Raw genomic sequence first — 18,022 nt, 5'->3', positions numbered from 1 at the left:
GAAACTCGGCTAGATGAGGCAAAGGGGACGGCATTTGCTGACTCATGCTCACCATATACCTTTATTGATCGTAAAACATTTGAAGAGAAGTTGGGAAATAAGGTTTATGTTCTCAATTGTGCATATATCAAGCCTGGTAGTTATATTCAAGATGCTATACCATTGTTGGGTATGTTAGAAACGTGCATCTCTTAAGACCGCTCTACTGTAGGCAGGATTTATGTTGCAGAGAAGGACTGTGGGGGGGGTGGGAGATTTACCTGGCTTTCAGTATCAAAAAGATTTAGGCATTAAATTAGATTCAAATAGTGCTGAACCGGTTGTGGCCATTGAAAATATGGACATAAGGTTCCATAAAATACCCCAGAGGTATTTACTGAAAAAATGGGACATTTAATAAATGTTCAACCCAAAATTATACTAAAATAAAAATGCAGTTCCTATTGTACACAAAGTAAGACCTATTCTTAATCTTATGCGCGAGCCAATGGAGGAAGAATTGAACAGGTTGATGATTCAAAGAATAATCAAGCATATTGAAAGCTTACTGTGGCATGCTCCCATTGTTTTAGCTCAGAAGACTGGAGGCAGAGGCATAAGCTTGTGTAGAATTAAGGGATTTAAATAACATCTGGGTGGAGAGACTTCCAGTTACAAAAATTAAATGTTCAGAATAATAATAAGTGATTAGAGTTATTTTAGAGTAATTGACCTTTCCTTGACCCATCAAATTGAGATCCAGATTTAAAAAATCTCATTTATCGTACCATTTGGTGCATTCCAGTTCCAAAGGATGCGGTTAGGTTCAGCATCTGCGGCAGCTATCCTCCAGAGGGTAATGAGCCAATTGTAAAGAGGTCAGGAACGTCTTTTACTTTCAGGACGACATGTTAATTAATGACAATTCTGTAGAAAATCACAATACTACATTGGACATAGTTCTCATCACTCTAAAGAATGCAGGTTTAACTATCATGGTTGATAAATGCAGACTGTGTGCAATCATCAGTTATTTGGGTCATAACATCTCCAAAGATGGAATCCAACCAAAAATAGATTTAGTGGTTGTAGTCAGGGAGGCACCTTCACCCACTAAAAGAAGAACTCAAATCCTTTATGGGTTTAGTGGAGCATATTGCAAAATTTGTTACGAATGTTGCTGATCAGGCTGCACCTATGAGACATCTTTTTTTAAAAAAAACACATTTTGAGTAGGAAGAGGCTTGTGGAAAGGCTTTTGAGTTGGTTAAACAATCAAGCCATAATTGGGGCACCATCCCCAGAAAATTGACAAAACAAGAAATCTATTCTAACCATGTACGTGAGTGGAAAGGGAAGAGGTGCATCTCCATTATCTTCTCCACCGCGTTTTAACACCGGGATTTTCCCTACTTCCTGGAAAGCAGCCTCAGTGCTTCCTCTTGTAAAGAAACCTAATCTTATCATTCTGGATCTCAACAACCATCGACACATAACTTGGCTTCCGTACCCTGCTAAACTAGAGAAAATGATGACCCTCCAACTTTCCTCTTTTGAGGTTAATCATCTTTTAGAGGATACACAGTTTGGTTTTTAGAGAAAAATCATAGTACCGAAACTGCTCTGGTCACAGAGGAAATCAGAACTTCCCTTAATGGAAGAGGCAATGCGATCCAGATACTAGTGCTGGATCTCTCAGCGGCTTTTGATATGGTCAACCATGAGATACTGGTTGACCGTATGCAGGATTGGGGGATTGGAGACACAGCACTGGCCTTGCTAAAGCTCTTTCTCTTGGGACGTAAACCAGTGGTATCACTTGGTGCATTTAACTCAGATCCAGATTCCTCAGGGCTTTTCCCTGTCCCCTTCCCGGTTTAATCTTGCTTACACTGCTTGCCTCCTTGAATAAATCCTCTGGCCTGTCTCTGGTGTCATACGCCGATGACAAATATTAGTCTCACTTGTGAAAAGTGAAAATTATTCCCGTAGCACGGTCATTAAATGCACGAGTGCTGCGAGTAGATGGCTGGCTAGCAATTGCTTGAAGCTTAACTCTACAAAAACGGAGGTCATCCAGTTTGGCATTAATCCGTCCATCTGGTCGTTGAACTGGTGGCCCTCAGATATGGGCATGGCGCCAATGTCCAAAGTGAAAAACCTGGGGATCTTGGATAGGGAGTTAAAATATGAAGATCAAGTCAACAGGTCACTTCCTCCTCCTTTAACTGCCTTAGAATTATCAAGAGAATTGAAACATTTCTTCCGATTGATCTTCTGAAAGCTCTGCTTATTGTCTTAGTTTTATCACAACTGGATTATTGTAATAGTCTTATGTTGGCCTCTCAAAAGTTTCACTTCCATTCAAAATGCGGCTGCATGATTCCTTCTAAAAAGTCCTAAATCTCACTAAGGTATTCCATTAGACAATCGCATTGGCTTCCGGTTATCCATGGGAAAGCCCCAGCCTATTTTAAGAAAACCCTTGAGTGGTATACACCAGGCAGAACTTTGTGTTCCAGTTCAGCCAGACTTATAAAAGGTTTCTTCTTTTAAAATTCGCCATGTGGGGGTGGGGTGGGGGGGGGGGGGGGGAGAAGCTTTTTTAGAATCACGGCTCTTCATTGGAACAGTCTGCCACTCAAACTGAAAACCGCTTCCTCACGCCTGGATATTAGGAAGCAACTCAAAACCTGGCTATTTAATCAGTGATCTCCTACAATACTATTCAGGATATAGTCAGCTCTTTTCTGCTCCACATAGCGGCAAGAGGCTTCCGGGCATCCGTGCACTTTATAAGCTGCATCATTCCTTTATTCATTAATTGCTGGTTGTGTATGGCAAGGGGAGTGTCATTTCATTTGCACCAAGTTTGTTGAAAGATGCTGAAGTAAATTACTCTACAATAGAAAGATAATCTCTTGCCCGCTACTGGGCTAAAACTCATTTTCGGTTCTTTTTGTGCGGTTTACCTTTCACTTTGAGGACCGATCACAACCCACAAACTTATATTTTTTTTCACCAAGGGGAGAAATCACTTTACAGTATACACAGAAAACCCTTGGGTCTAAATAACCAACCAAATCTCACTGAGAGGGAGAAGCTCAGGTTATTCCTAGTTTTTAGGATATACGAAATCCTGCAATGAGAAGAAAGAGGGCGAGTAGAGGGCGCAGCGCAAACAAATATGTATAAACAGTGAGGGTAGTGATATTAAAACTAGCTACCAGGTACAAAAATAAAAAACAACTTTATTGGCTTGCTCCTGGGGCCAGGATTAAAAACAGAGCACCGGCAGTGGTAATTTATAACTGCAGGTAATAGACATCTGTTTTTAATCCCGGCCCCAGGAATGAGCAAATAACGTTTTTATATCCTAAAAATCTAGGAATAAAACATCCCTGAGCTCCTCCCTCTCAGCGAGGGGTTTGTAGCCCGCAGTGGGAATAGGTTTTAACATCATGAGGAAAATTCCAATGATGAAGCATACCACCATAGTGGGTGAGAGATTTCGTTCTAACAAAGGGATTTCCCCACAAGAATTAGATAATTTGTTTTTTTCGCTGTTTGGTTGGTAATTTAGACCCAAGGGTTTCCTGTGTATATTAAATGTTTGGGGAACCAACCCTTGCAGGTCTATAAACTTCCCTCAGACCCTCCCTTCTCTCATGTTTACAGAGAGATCACTTTTGGAATGGATGTTGTGTCTGGAGAGCTATAACTTTATAAACTGATTTCGTTCCAGGTAAAACTTCTGTGGCCGATTGCTTATCTCCTTCACCTTGGAATGTGTATGGAGGACTCACTTTTACTGGTGACTCTTCCAGGTATAACCAGGGAAGAGTGGAGGGAATGCTTGAAAAATGATGTTCTCTTGGCTCTGAAGGACAAAATTTTACAAGGGTGACCGCCCAAATCTAAAGTTTTGCAGAAGGATTTCCGTTGCTTTTGGGAAGTAAGACATGAATTGTACATTCATAAGGACATGATTATGTGGGACAATAAACTTATACGTTTAAGTGATGCATGTAACTGATAGAACAGTGGATTTGGCTCATGAAGGTCACTTGGGTCGTAGTATCACAAAATTGGTTTCCTGGAATGGACAGTATGGTGGAATCAAAAGTAAGAGAATGTGTTACATGCTGTGTAAATGGCAAACATGAGAATAATGCCATTGTCCCCTGTAACAGTTCCTACCACACCACGGGACAAACTTGGGTTAGATATTATAGGTCCACTCAAAAGTTCCAGATGGGTGGGGAAGTTCATGGTTGCATTAGTAGATTACTATTCTCACTGGACCGTCGTCAAGGTAGTCATTCACATTACAACCCTGGGTTTGATTGAATACTTTCCAAACTTCATGACAGGAGGAGATACCTAGCTCCCTTAAGGACAGACAGACAATGGTGTCCAATTCACTTCAGACAAAATGAAGGAACTTTTAAAGGATTTGTTGGCTGTCCATTTAAAACCTGCGCTGTTGTGTCCTAAAGCAAATGGCCTTGCTGAAAGGGTAAACCTAATTCTAAGAGTGCATTCAATCAGCACATGTGTCTGGTGTACCAGTGGATGCTGCGGTTAGAAATCTAGTGGTCATATCATACTCTGCCTAATTCAGTTACAGGGGTTTCCCCCCCTTTTTTTTGCTCAAAGGCAGGCGTTTGGGTACTAAGTTATTTCCCATTTGGCTGGGGACGGGGGTGGAGAAATAAGGTGGAGGCATCAAAACACGGTGAGGTAATCAAGACAGTGGAGAAGAAGCTCAGATAGCACCAAGATGATTACAAGAAAAGATACGAGTGTAAACATCGTGCAAAAGATAGGAAGTGGAACGTAGGAGACTGGGTGGTGGTAAAAAACCCTATTTTTTAGGGGTGCGGTCAGTAAGTTATCCAAACCATTGAGGGTAACCAAGGTGAACGCCAAAATTATAACTTTGGAGGATGGCAAAGTATGGAGCATGGAAAGGATTTCTAAGTGCAATGGTTCAGTGTTGGGGAGCAGTTGTGTATTGTTAGAACCTACATGACCAGGAAGTCGAAAGGATTTGGGTATCCAACCGCGACAACATCACGTCCCTATTTGGCATAAAGATTACATTTTTCAGCAACTGCATTATTGGGGACACCTACTTATTGTAGTAACGTCCTGAAATAGGATAGAGAAGAAACAAGTAATATTATGCTATGCAAAGGAGATGTGTTGCGATTGCACTTTATATTGTATTCATGTAGTATTATTACTTTAGGCATTCGATATGAATAATTATCTTCACTGTGTGTGTAGATCACCCGTCGACCACATGGTCATGAGTTATGCAAATTCATGGCATTTAGTAAAGTGACTGATGCCTACGGACACATCTTGACTTTCAATCCATCTGCAGGCGAGGGATAGGTGGCGCACAGATACGGCTCAGCCCAAGCATGGCAGGATATAATGTTGGGACTGTTTGAGATGGCAACATTGTCTTTGTGCCGGTACCTACCCATTGGGAGAGATGGCTCATTGTGGCAGTCGAGCCTACATGCTGTGAATTATGATCATAAGTACTGATACTTAGCCGCATGAACATAGTGGCCAAAACGACCGCAAAGTGATCACAGTCCCGTTTCTTTGGCCATGATTTTAATTCCACCAATGAGGGGAGTGCATATGTTATTTAAACAAACGCAATAGTGTGTGCTTCATATATACATTTTGGTGCATTGAGAAAGGCATTATCGCCGAAACGTGTCAGCAATTTTTTTTTATTTTAATGGATTCCCTGTAAGTGCTCCGTACTTGGAACTGTGTATGTTAACGGGAGTCCTACCCTCACGCTTCTCAGAGGCACCCGCCCAATTTCAGCAGCTGCAGGTGGGACTGGTTTGGAGATTATATATATCAGTTTTCCCAAGCAAAGGAAATTAGCCTTACTCATAGGTGGATTTCCAATTTGCTCATTTTAATTATAAAAGTAAGCGGTATACAGTACGAATAACATACCTTCGTGTTTCGGTCCCGCAGGGACCTTGCTCACAGGATATATTTAGCATTGCCACCCTATATTACCAGTGCTAATGTTTTTCTACTTTATTTTTTTGTTTTGTTTTTTTACGTCACTTCCACCCAAAATGTTCATAGTCCTCTTCGGAAGTGTAGTTTTACAAGTAAATAAAAGTGAAAATACGTGAACATTTTTGAACATTTGATAAAACCCACACTATAAAAATACATAGAGTCCTTATAGTTTCAGCCACAAGTAGTCACCTTCGTTATTAGTCATTTTTTTTTACTTCATTTCAAGTGCATTCTGAGATCAGTAGTTCTCAACAATTCCTTGATTATATTCATCAAACGAGCAATGTTGAATGACTGAAGGCAACCTTTGGCATTATGACCACTGAATGAAATGAAAACTTACCCAGTCATTCAGAGTTCTTGGTGGCTCAATCTCCAGTTTTGCCAGGTACGTTTTTCTTGGGCACTGTTGAAGACAACAACAATACTGTAAATAAAGCTTATCCACAACTGTGTACAAAGACGAAGTCGCACAACTACCAACTCAGCAGAGTTGTTTCTCCGTAGACTAGTTCCTTTATGAAGGAGTACAGCTTCTCACAGGTTTGTGGAATATCCCCTCCCCAGGGTACTTTACTACAATAGGAATCTTAGATGTAGATAGATCCATGTACATGGGCTAGCACAGAAACTCACGGAAGAGGATCTATTGACAATTGCTACTTTTCCGTCCAAGATTCAGGAAACCAGAACTATTCGATATATTAGCAAAAAGAAGCCGTTTAGGGATTTGTAAATGTTTTAATCGCTACTAAAAAAATTGTCCAAAACACATTAAATCTCATTTTTTTTAAAGTGGTAAAGGGAGAACATTAAAAACATGTAGAAAGTTCAGCAATTCATGTGTCTTTAGTACACTTATTGTGGCACATATACTTATCTTAATGAAATGGATTCCCTGAAAAACATGGTCAAGTTGAGCAAGCCCTACCTCTGCAAGTCATTCATTACATGAGAACCTTGAGTTTGGATTACAACTCAAAATATTTAACACCCTTTTTCTTTCTGGATAGTGGCACTTATGACAAGATAATTCATAAAACTCAATGTCCAAGAGTTACTATTTAAGAAAAAAAGTAGAATGGTGACATGCTAGTCTAGCACTTCAAATTAATTCAAAATCCTTTAACTTCAATCCATTAACCACCATTTCGGACCATGCATTCCTTGTACGTCTGAATACTTTAACAAAACCAAAAATCTGAAAGCACCAAATCTAGACAAGACAAACTAATCCAGCCAGATTTCTTCTGTGCATTGATCCTCACCATGGCTTAGGGGGCAATACATTCATTATTTAAATCCACTAGTTCTAGAAATTCTCCAATATCATAAATGCCCCATCTGCCATAGATAGACCTGGCATCTTTTGGCGTGGTTACCCCTGACTTTTTGCCTCTACCTCCTGTATTTTTGATGCTATGCTGTATGTCGTTTTTACTGGTATGGATGCTTTGGGCACTTTGCCACTGCTGATCAGTGTCAAAGTGCAAGTGCTCCCTAGGAAAATTGTGATGTAATTGGCTATACATGTTTGGCATATTTGTTCTACCTGCAAGGCCCTAGTAAAGTGCACTGAGAGTGCCAGGCTGGTAGTACAAATGCTACTAGTGGGCTGCAGCACTGATTGTGCCACCCACAGGAGTAGCGCTAAAATGTCGTCTTAGGCCTGCTTGCAGTGCCTATGTGCAGTCCAGGACTGTCATTTTGACCTGGCCAGTGCAACCACTGACCAGGCCTTATCCTTCCCTTTCTGTACATGTAAGGCATCCCTATGGTGGCCCTAGGTACCCCCCTGGGCTGGGTGCAGTGTATCTGAAAGGTAGGACATATGCTGAGGTGTGTAACATGCCCTGGTAGTGAATTACAGCCATTGTTATTTTTCACTGCTGAGAGGCTACCATAGGACAGAATGGGGGAGGCTGTTTACATGCCTATCTTTCCCTAAAGGCAAGATAGAAAATCCAAGTTTGGTATCTTTGTGTTCAGAATTTAAATTATACATCTTTTTAGAAAGATGGTTTTTAAATTCACTGTGTGAGAATAGCACTTTTTAGAAAGTAGCTATTCTCCTGTTTAACCTTCCTGTGTGCAGATTGGCTGACTGGTGTCATGTGATGGGCTAGGTGGCTCCAGGAGTCTGGATGAGTCAGCAGCAGGATGAATAGGGAGATCTGCTCTAGATGGGTGGGATGAGTAGCCCCTGGGTTTGAATAGGGCTGCCTCTGCCAGCACAATGCCGGCTCTACCCCCTGCTGGCCAGGCTGAGGACTCTGCCTCTGCCAGCACAAAGAAGGCTCCACCTCCTGCTGAGCGTCCAACGACCCTGCCCCTCACTCTGAAAGGAACCAGGTGCTCCAGGGCAGAGCACACCCAGGAACCGGTTTGAGCAGGGGAATCCCCCCACTGAAACAAAGAGAGACAAAGACTTGGAGGGGTATAAGAAGAGGACCCCAGAAACCTAAACTTTAGATCACTGTGGAACTAAGAAGGAACCTCTGCCAAGGAGAAAGCTGGAAGGAACTGAAGAAGAGAAGACTGCCTGCCTGCTGTTTTGCTGCCAAGGAGAGGGGAAGGACTCTGCTGTGTCCCCTTCTTTAAATTCTGATCTCCAAGGGCCTGAGGAGAGCTGGCTCCCTGTTAAGAAGTCCCAGGAACAAAAGGACTTCACCACCAGCTCCCCTGGAACTCTGCTGAGGGAGTTCCGACCTGCCTTGGAGTGCTTGCCTAGTCTTGGGGCCTCAGGAGGTCGTTTTGCTGTGTTTGGGAGCTGGAAAGCAGAAAGCGTGAACAAGAGTAACTGGTACCCATCGCATCATCCGTTTGAGGGTCGCATCATCAGATTGCGAGTCCCAGATCGAGAGTGCAAGAAGAATTTCATCGCGGCGTCATCGCAGCACCTTGAGTCCCCGCATCGCCGAGTGCGTTGAGCATCGTCCCGGTGCCTGAAGATTACTGACACTGCGAAGGTCGTCACAGAACCAGTTTGCAGGCCGCACCACTGCCGGTGCGTGAAAGTATCCAGTCGCTGCGTGCGTCGACGCAGGGTCCCGTGGCGCATCGAGGGTTGTGGCGCCAGAAATAAACGCCGCGCATCGCGCCCCATCGAAGAGCGTCGCACCGTACCTGTGCGTGAAGCTTCCCCCTAAGAAACCTACGCAACGAAAGCCAAAGTCATCGCATCCTCCCCCTACAGATCGGAGCCGGCACATCCACCTCTGCTGCGTGAAGCAGGGCTACTGCAAAGCCTCCCCAAGGTCTCAGGAGTATCGCATCGCCTTTGCCATCTTCATTGTTATAGCTTTTGTGCACGAGAGTGTCGCATTTTGTGCATTGAGAGTCGCATTGTGCAGGACACTGATTTTTACATCCTGGAGTACTTTCTACAAACTCTTGAACTATCTTTAAATTAACCTTTTTAATTGTATGTTGGTTTTTCTGTAGTATTTGGTCTTGTGAAGTTTTTAGTAAAGATACCTTATTTTTCTAAAACTGGTGTAGAGTAAATCTGTGGTGTTTTCACTGTGTTACTGTGAGTGTTGGTACAAATACTTTACACATTGCCTTTGATAGCCTAGACTGCTCAGGCCAAGCTACCTAGAGGGTGAGCAGGGGTTATCTTAACAGTGTATCCCCCTTTCCCTGACTAGAAGCAAGGGTCCCTACTTGGACAGTGGTACATACCCTGCCAACTAGAGACACCCAGATCTAACAGCCATTAAAAAGGGAGAATGGGAATCACCTGTAATTTCCACCACAAAATGCTTCATGAATAGCGCAAACATTTTAATCCACTTCCATTAGCTTATTGCTCTATAGTTCAGACAGCTAGTGACATCCTATCTTGTTTTTTCAAATTAATACGTTTAACATTAATAGGTAACTGATATGTGAAGTCAAAAAATTATTCTTGCAGCACTTTAATATTAGTGGCTGATACCAATACTTGCTAAAATGTTGTGTACGTGGTTCCTTATTCAGAATGGTTCTGGTGTGGAGTGTGTAAACATCTCTAGGAAAGCAGTTTACTACTCGAACCTTCTAGGATGGCCTTTGTTGTCCACCCAGGTCACTCTCCCAAGCAATCATGCAATATAAGAAATAATTTGTGAATTAAAAGGTAAATGCTGCACTAGCCCAGCAATGGGCAGAATAGACAAATCAACTCCCTAATTTCACATCCTCACACCTCAGGATAGAAATAAAAAAAAGCAATAATTCTTTGAGAGTAGGGTCTAATTAGGTGGCTGTGTTTAGGAGATGCACTGAGTTGTACACTAAGTGCTATGGGGAGGGGGAAGTGGAGGGCGATTATAATTTAATTATGTAGGAAAGCCCCAAATGAGAGAGTGGAAAACTTTCTTTATCCACCCAGGACTAAAAGCAGACAACTCAGGGCACAGCCCTGGAACCTAACTCTACCAGACAAAGTAAAACTCAGGAGTTCCTGTTCAGGCAATTCAAATCAATTGTCCACCAGGGCTCTCTAGATTGATCGCTCACTAAAAAGGTACACAAGTCACGGGGTATGGACCCAATAACTCAGTAAAACTATCCTGTGTCTTGGAAGCCACAAAATATTCCCAGGGATTAGCCTGGCATGTCCCTAGCTACAGAATATTTATCCAACATTTCAGTGGTACCTTGAGGTGATAGCGAGGGGTGAAAGAGGGGAGGGGGATGGTGTGTGGACTGTGGAGCTCTACTACTAGTCTGAGGTCCAGCAAAATAATGTAGACATCTGATTTAATAAAGATAAAAAACACCAAAGAAAAGCCAGAATACGGACTAGTACATTACATGGTTTTGTAGCTTATGCTATCTTTGGGATGCTTTAGTGATATGGGAGGCAAGCCAATACGAGCAAAGGTCCTTTGCAATTTAGCTGTATATTGCAAATACTTGCCTTCTTTGAAAATTCTACTTGGCACACATCTTTGTAGTAAATTTCTGCTTCCAAAGGGTTAACCAAGCGCTTTTCGCAGACCTAAAAGACAAATAAAAAAATTACAAAAAATAAAATAAACAGTTGTTACTTTTCAACATCCAATTACGAGTAAAGCGTAGACGTCTGTGAATGCAGACCTGTCAAACAAACATTAGCTCCCTTCCTCACTCAACACCTATAAAAGAAGCATGCCAATGCCACTATATCTGGCTTTAACGTGCTGTACTAGCACTCATACAGGAATACCGCTCACCCTGTACCAGACGGAGAGTGTTTTACCACTGGTGTTATTGGAATAGGAGTAAGAACCTAGGAAAAAGCATCTACCTGCTCTGGTGCGATGGAATATGGGCACAACCAAGAGTGCATGAGAAGGAGTGGAGCATGTGAGCCGGCATATAGGGCTGAATCAGAGAGCGGAGACACTCAGGACAAGTACCAGGTACTAGAAAGTGCCTTGTGCGACATGTTAAAAACCTTTATATAAAAAAAGAAAATTACATTGTTTATGCACTTCTAGAGAACAGCAGGCATTCATCACAAATGTGCGGTGGTACATTAAAATATGTGACAGCTGCATTTTGCACAATATGAAGGTGACAGTTTAAAATATTTAGTTAAGCTAAGCTAGGCTACATTCCAAGAAGCCAAAAAGAATGAGATAGCTGCCTGGACCAACCTTCGCCCTTCGTCTGAGGCAAGGAAAAGGTTTCCTTAAATTCTTCAAAAAGGAGTATCATGTATCAGCGATCTTGTTGACATGCAGGCAGAAGTTAAGATCGTCTTCCATACTAACACCAAAATATTTGGTCAGAGTAGCAAGGGCTGAGTGCGAGTGGTGACGAGAGTCAAGGACTACCAATCAGAGGTTTAGGTTGAAGGAGTATTGGTACCCCCGTTTTATCTAAGCCAACTTCAATAAGACTACTACTGATCAAACATGAGGCTGAAACAAGATCTTCCTGAAGATCTGGGGGTGGGGTGTCAGAGTTAGTACCACTTTGTTTATCAGGAATTTAATATCAATAGCATAAGTCAAAAAAGTAAAGTCAAAAGAACAATTTAGAGCTACTGATTGGGTTAAATAAAGAACTCCACAAAGTGCACAATAATCTTAAGTAGGACAAGGTCCACATTTTTGCTTACAAAAAGTGTTTTAATTTACACACAACTTAATAATAAACATAAAATGACAAGTGTGCACAGTAAAAACTAGACTGCTCCACAACCACCTTCACTACAGGACTGGATTATAAAGTAGTGTTAAAAAATGTGCAACCTGTCAATATGATATTCATCAAGAAAATGAAGAAAAGAAGTTCCCAATGTTCAGACCTCTCGTCTTGCATTTGCCAGAATTCACAATGCAAACACCCCTTACTAGATGATTTGTCAAAAAAGTTCACAATGTAAAAGTGTTCTCTCAGAGCATCGAGGCTGGGCAGTCTAAGGCTGGCCTTGGGAGTTGTGGACTAAAATTGATAACACCGCAGCATACAAAATAACACAATATAAGCAATGTTTTTACTTTAAAAAGGAAAGTACTTCAATGCACATAGAACTAAATACTACACTCAAAATTATCAATATTTACAAGATTGAGGTGGAATTAAAAATTGGAACTCCTCCTTTAGGGGCCTTGTAGATGAACAAGGTTCACATCAAGTACCCTAAAGAAATATAACAAGGGCTACAAAACCTGTAAAAATAGTTGGCTTCTTTTATCTGTGAGGTGCCATATGATAATTTGGCACCAGATGTCTTACGGACTAAAGAAAAACAAGTTTTTTCGCAATCTAAAAAAGCCTACAGGCTATGTCATGTTCACAATGTAAAATGCCTTTAACTTCACATTTAATAATCAATTAAACAAGCCTGTTGGCTTTAATGTAAAAAGAAATAAACAGGTGTTTACTTCCTGTAGAGACCAAACATTTTAGAAAGACTCAAGTTGTACATTCACATGAATTTTTAAAAACTCTCCCTTGAAAAAGCAAGTATTTTCGGGGGTGGGGGGGGGGGGGGGGGGGGGGACATGGTATTGTTCCATTTGTCAGAAAAGCCACTTTGTAAATCCTCTTCCAGTTATTGTATTTGTTGAGTAGTTAAAAATGTAAAAGCTCCTGCCTAAGATTTTTAGTTTGTCTAAGAGCTAATAATGCCAAACCACTTTTATTGCATTTGCCAGAGTATTAATCGTATATAACCAGGTTATGCTGCCGTGTAAAAGCCCTTCTTGTTATATTTATCAGAGAGCTTGCAATGCTGTTTTCTATTTTTGTGAAATCCAGTTAAGGAAGTCCCACAGCAGTTAGATACTTCTAGTTCCAATTGTTTTAATAGAGATGGGTCTCCTGGTGTTGTGGGGCTTCTGCATTTCAGAACCTCAAACCGGGAAAAAAGTGCCCCTTTTAACAATTATCTCCAAGGGTAGCTGGGCAGAGTAGTCCAGGCCCCGCCACGCAAGATGCTATGGTCTAGAAACTCAGTACAGCAATGCACAACATTAATACTCAATAAGTCAATGCCTTTTCTTTAAAATGGAAAAGTTCTTTAAAAAAGGCACACAACTAAATTCTACAAATCAAAACGAAAAATAAATCCTAATAATAATATTAATAATAATAATACCAAAAGAATATAATACTAATAAAATACCAATAGAAAAAAATATAATATATAAAAATAATAAAATAGAATCCTAATAGAATAGATTAATACAAAATAAAAAATTAAAAAATACATCAGATTCAATTATAAATTAGAACGCCCCACCCAGATGCTTTCCCAATTAAACTCTGTTTGTATCACATACACTAAAGAAATATCACAATGAGGGCAATTAACTCTATAAACAGTCTGCTCCATCACCTCTGCCAGTGTGTTTTAACTGGAAAGTTCTTTACACAAACCCATCTAAATACAACAATAAAAATGATAAAAGTAGCCAAGATTTCAGGTGGAAATTGAAGCCTCTCCAACAGGGGTCTTGCAGATTAACCAGAGATCAAATTGCATACCCTAAAGAAACAAACACATGCGGCATCTATCCTTGTCAATGAGGCCGCCTTTCGTGGTCTAGGAGGTACCCAGTGAATATTTGTGTATCTGCGGACTAAAATCATAAAAAAGGCAATAGTCCAAAATGGGTCTACTCGAACACACAAGGCTTTTTACAGTCCAAAAGATTAAATCTACTGGACTTAAAGTGATTCATTATTATGTTAAATGAGAAGACTACTGTATCTGTAACCAATTTAAAAAAAAAAAAAAAAAAAAGAAAATCAATTAAATTGCTTCCCATTACATTTGCCAGAATTGACAATGTAAAACCCATATCAGTTTTGTCAAATTATTTAAAATATAAACCCTCTGCCTAGGATGTTTGCCATGGAGATGACAAACTAAAATTCCACCCTACTTCATTTATCAGTGGAATCACAATGTAAAGCACCGGCCAATAGTATCTGGCAACGCGGTTACAATGTAAAAACCCTCCCATTGCATTTAGTGCACTATGTAAAAATTCCCAATATAGTTTTAGGCAAGCAGGTCAAAACAAAACTGATTCCAACAATATTTACTAGAGATTTCACAATGTGAAATCCTTTACAGTGCCTGAACACAAAATGGCGGGCCCCTGCAAAATAGGATGGTGGGCCCTAGCTTCCATATATCAGATATCCAAAGACTTTGGAGTGAACTTGGACCCCCCTGAAGTGTGGATTCTCATACTCTATTGGTCACAGGGTAACACCATACAAAGTCCCTTTCCATTGTATTTGATCTGACACCTGCTTTACTGATGTCCCTGATGGTTATGAGCAATGAAACTATGTCTTCGGCAGACTAACAATTATTTTTCAATCAAATACTTGTAGAGAAGATCAACATGTGCTCGGAGCGTTAGCAGCTCTTAGTGCTACTTCTTATAGCTCTTCTAGTTATCGCTCTGTGGGAATCTAGGTTAGAAACAATTGGTCCACAGGCAGTGGTGGTAGAACAGTTTTCAGAGTGGGGGTGCTTGTATCAATCTTATAACTGAAGATATTGGGATTGGGAAAACAAACACAAGTGTAATGTAAAGAACAAGTGTAACAAATGAGCCGCGCCAATTTAGCAGGAGAGTGATAAGAATGTGGCCAGTGAATTTTAGAGCAGTCGCAAAGACAGCATGTTTTTTCATTTAAATGGGCACTAAATTTGCAAAGACGTGCACTTAAACTGCTAAAATTACATGGGGCACACACTATAATCTTTGGAAATCTGTTTTGAGTAAATATTTATATTTTGCATATCACAGAGTAAAGAGTCTTTATTTATTTTGATCCTATTAAAATCTTTGTTTCAATCACACTTTTTACAGAAAAAGTGCTTAATTTGTGTTTTACTAACTTCTGATACATTTTGAAATATTTAGACAGTTATTTTACTGGGATGTCCAATGTTGTGCATGAGTAAACAATGGCAATCCTTTCACATTCCTTGTACTAAGATTTTCTGATAGTTCAATTACAAAATGCTCTAACTTTGCAGTCAGATAAAATAAAAAAAGTAAACAGCAATCTCCATGCTAAAAGAATAGAGAGCAATTGGTCATAAGACACAGCCTAATATTTGACCTCTCTGAATGCACAGCCAATGAGACACAGTAAAAATTTAATTTAAAAGGCAACTTTATTGCTCATTCACTGTTGCAGGTATTCTGAGGAATCACAGAACTATGCTTGGAAACATGGAGCCCTCGTAGGGAGGTACGGAGTCATCCTACCACCTTAGTACCATCAACATGGGTCCAACTAGCTATAGTGTCTCACTTGCCCTCCTACTCACTCAAAGAGGAACAAGTGATTAGACACCTCAGAATAAAGCACTCCCGACACGCTCAGGAATTGCAGTGACAGGACACACCCTTTCGCTCTCACACTTGTACTTCTTCATAAAAAGGTCTGATAGAAGAGACGAGAAAAGCTTTAAATATTTATTTTAACTATTGTGCTCTAGTATGCAGCATATGCGCCACAATACGTATGAAGAACAAAATGTGGTCAACATACCAAGTAATCCATAAATCATAAAAAGAGCAGTCATGATATTAGACATGGCAAACTAACACCCCTGCACTTCTAGAGAAGCAAAGTGATTATCTATCAGAAGATCTCTAGGTGTTAGCAGCAGAGCCCTTACCTTAGCATGCACAAATTAAGGTTCTAGATCTCAGGTGTAGTCACGATTTCGTCTGTCTGTTTTCATGTCTGTGCATAGGTATATGAGAAAAAATACATGTTCCCAAACAGCTGCATTTGTGTGTTTTGTCTATGTGCTAGAGCCAGACCAAAACAGAACAAGGGGCATTTCTGTTTGACCTGGTCTACAACGTTCAGACTAAATCCCAGGAAAGAACAGTACGCAAAAACAGTAGGTTCTGTGAGAAAGTACAGAGTGGCACAAAGCAAAATAAGTGTGCAAACCAAAATAAAGAATGCAGCGTGCTTGTGATAACATAGGGAAAACTACAATGGGCCTGTACTGGACAAACCACATAATCTGAACTCCAACTAATTATCTGGGGTGCGCTACTGCAGCCCCTGCACTCCTACTTGCAGTTCCTATGTCTACAGGATTTAAACACACTAATAACCCACGGACAAAGCCCAAACAGCTAGAACACAAGCTTTTCACAGTAAACAATTCAAGCCTAGTGCATTTATCATAACTTCTCATAACAAACAGATCAGACCCATAGCATTTGACATACCTTTCCCAATGACCCAATCGGGTCTACAGCCTTGATTATTAGGGTGTAATCATAATGAACTCAGACCTACTTTATTTAGAATAATCTGTGCATTACAAGCACTCTCAGTGGAAGCCCAGAAATGTGCCCAGTCAAGTCAGCAGGCAGGAATAGAAGCATGTGGGCAGAGGCAAAGCCACTTTCAGTACTGCTTCTTAATGGTCTTTTTCTGTTAATCATATAAGGTGTGATGAGGAAAGGGCCATCAAGCTAACCCTAAAAAGCAACAAAACAAAGTACCTCCAACAATTGAATAGTTGTGTGAGATCACCTACGATTACACAATGTAGACTGAAAGCATTCACAGGCAATCGCTTTACGTATCATGAGAGGAATACGAGAAGATTACCCTGCATACATTTTGGCCTGGTCATAACAGACATGAAGATAGCGGACCAGTGAGGAAGCTAGGAGCCAATCAGATAGAATACACTGGTTGAGATCCACAGCAAACAGGACTCCTTCCATGTAATGATCATTAGGTTTTCACAATTTTCAAACTCAGTCACAGTATATAGCCAATAAAAACAAATCATACACAAGAAATAAAAATGAACTAATAATGAGTCATTCTAAAATTGCTGTCACAATGACAAAGTCGATTGGGATGCAAATTTCAGTTTAGAGCTAATTTTAAACTATGTAGTTTGGTCGATTTTCCTTAGCCTTTGAAGGCTGAAATGTACTCTGTCACACATTCATGAGAATAACAAATTTGAGACACTATAATCAAATTTTGATTACCAAATTGCAATTTGTATTAGACTTCCAAAGGCTGACAAGCCCACTTGAAGCACATGCAAAATGAGACACTACATTTTGTACTAAATTTTGCAAAACAGAACATTTCAGCAGGACAAAGATCTTTACATTGGCTACCAGTTAAAAAGCAACTCATTACATCCAACTTCACAACCCAGCTACCTGTAACACCTATGGTTTACAATATATATGAGTTGGCTTTCATCCAGCACCTTCTATCATTAACTAACTTGGGTTGGCCCCCTTCAATCATTGCTTTGAGACAACACATTACATTCGGTCAGCCCAGAACACAACACTCCACCCCCGAGGTGGACTTCCAAGACACAGGGATTGAGCCTCAGGAGATGGGTGGGGTTATTTTAGTAGTGCTTTTCTTCTTATTTAATTTTGCCAGATTGGTGTATCCGAAACACATTGGTCACAAAATAAAAATGGAACAAGCATTGGCATAGCCAATAGGTCTC

The 18,022-nt window shown here is 40.6% G+C and overlaps 1 protein-coding gene across 2 annotated transcripts in view; it reads right to left on the bottom strand.

Moving 5' to 3' along the window:
* The window catches only part of LOC146812303 (protein spire homolog 1-like), a 197,437-nt gene that overhangs the window by 151,568 nt on the left and 27,847 nt on the right, over window positions 1-18,022 (bottom strand). For both annotated transcript variants that reach the window (XM_085614578.1, XM_085614576.1), the window contains exons 4-5: window positions 10,955-11,035; window positions 6,392-6,454 (exon numbers count right to left, since the gene is read on the bottom strand). In XM_085614578.1, coding sequence (XP_085470704.1) covers window positions 6,392-6,454; window positions 10,955-11,035 — 144 coding nt within the window. The remainder of the gene's footprint in view (window positions 1-6,391; window positions 6,455-10,954; window positions 11,036-18,022) is intronic.

The sequence above is a fragment of the Triturus cristatus genome, chromosome 7 (genome assembly GCF_964204655.1).
Source record: "Triturus cristatus chromosome 7, aTriCri1.1, whole genome shotgun sequence".
Classification (NCBI taxonomy): domain Eukaryota; kingdom Metazoa; phylum Chordata; class Amphibia; order Caudata; family Salamandridae; genus Triturus; species Triturus cristatus.
Note: the sequence above shows the minus strand (reverse complement) of the source record. Positions and strands in the feature narration are given on the sequence as shown.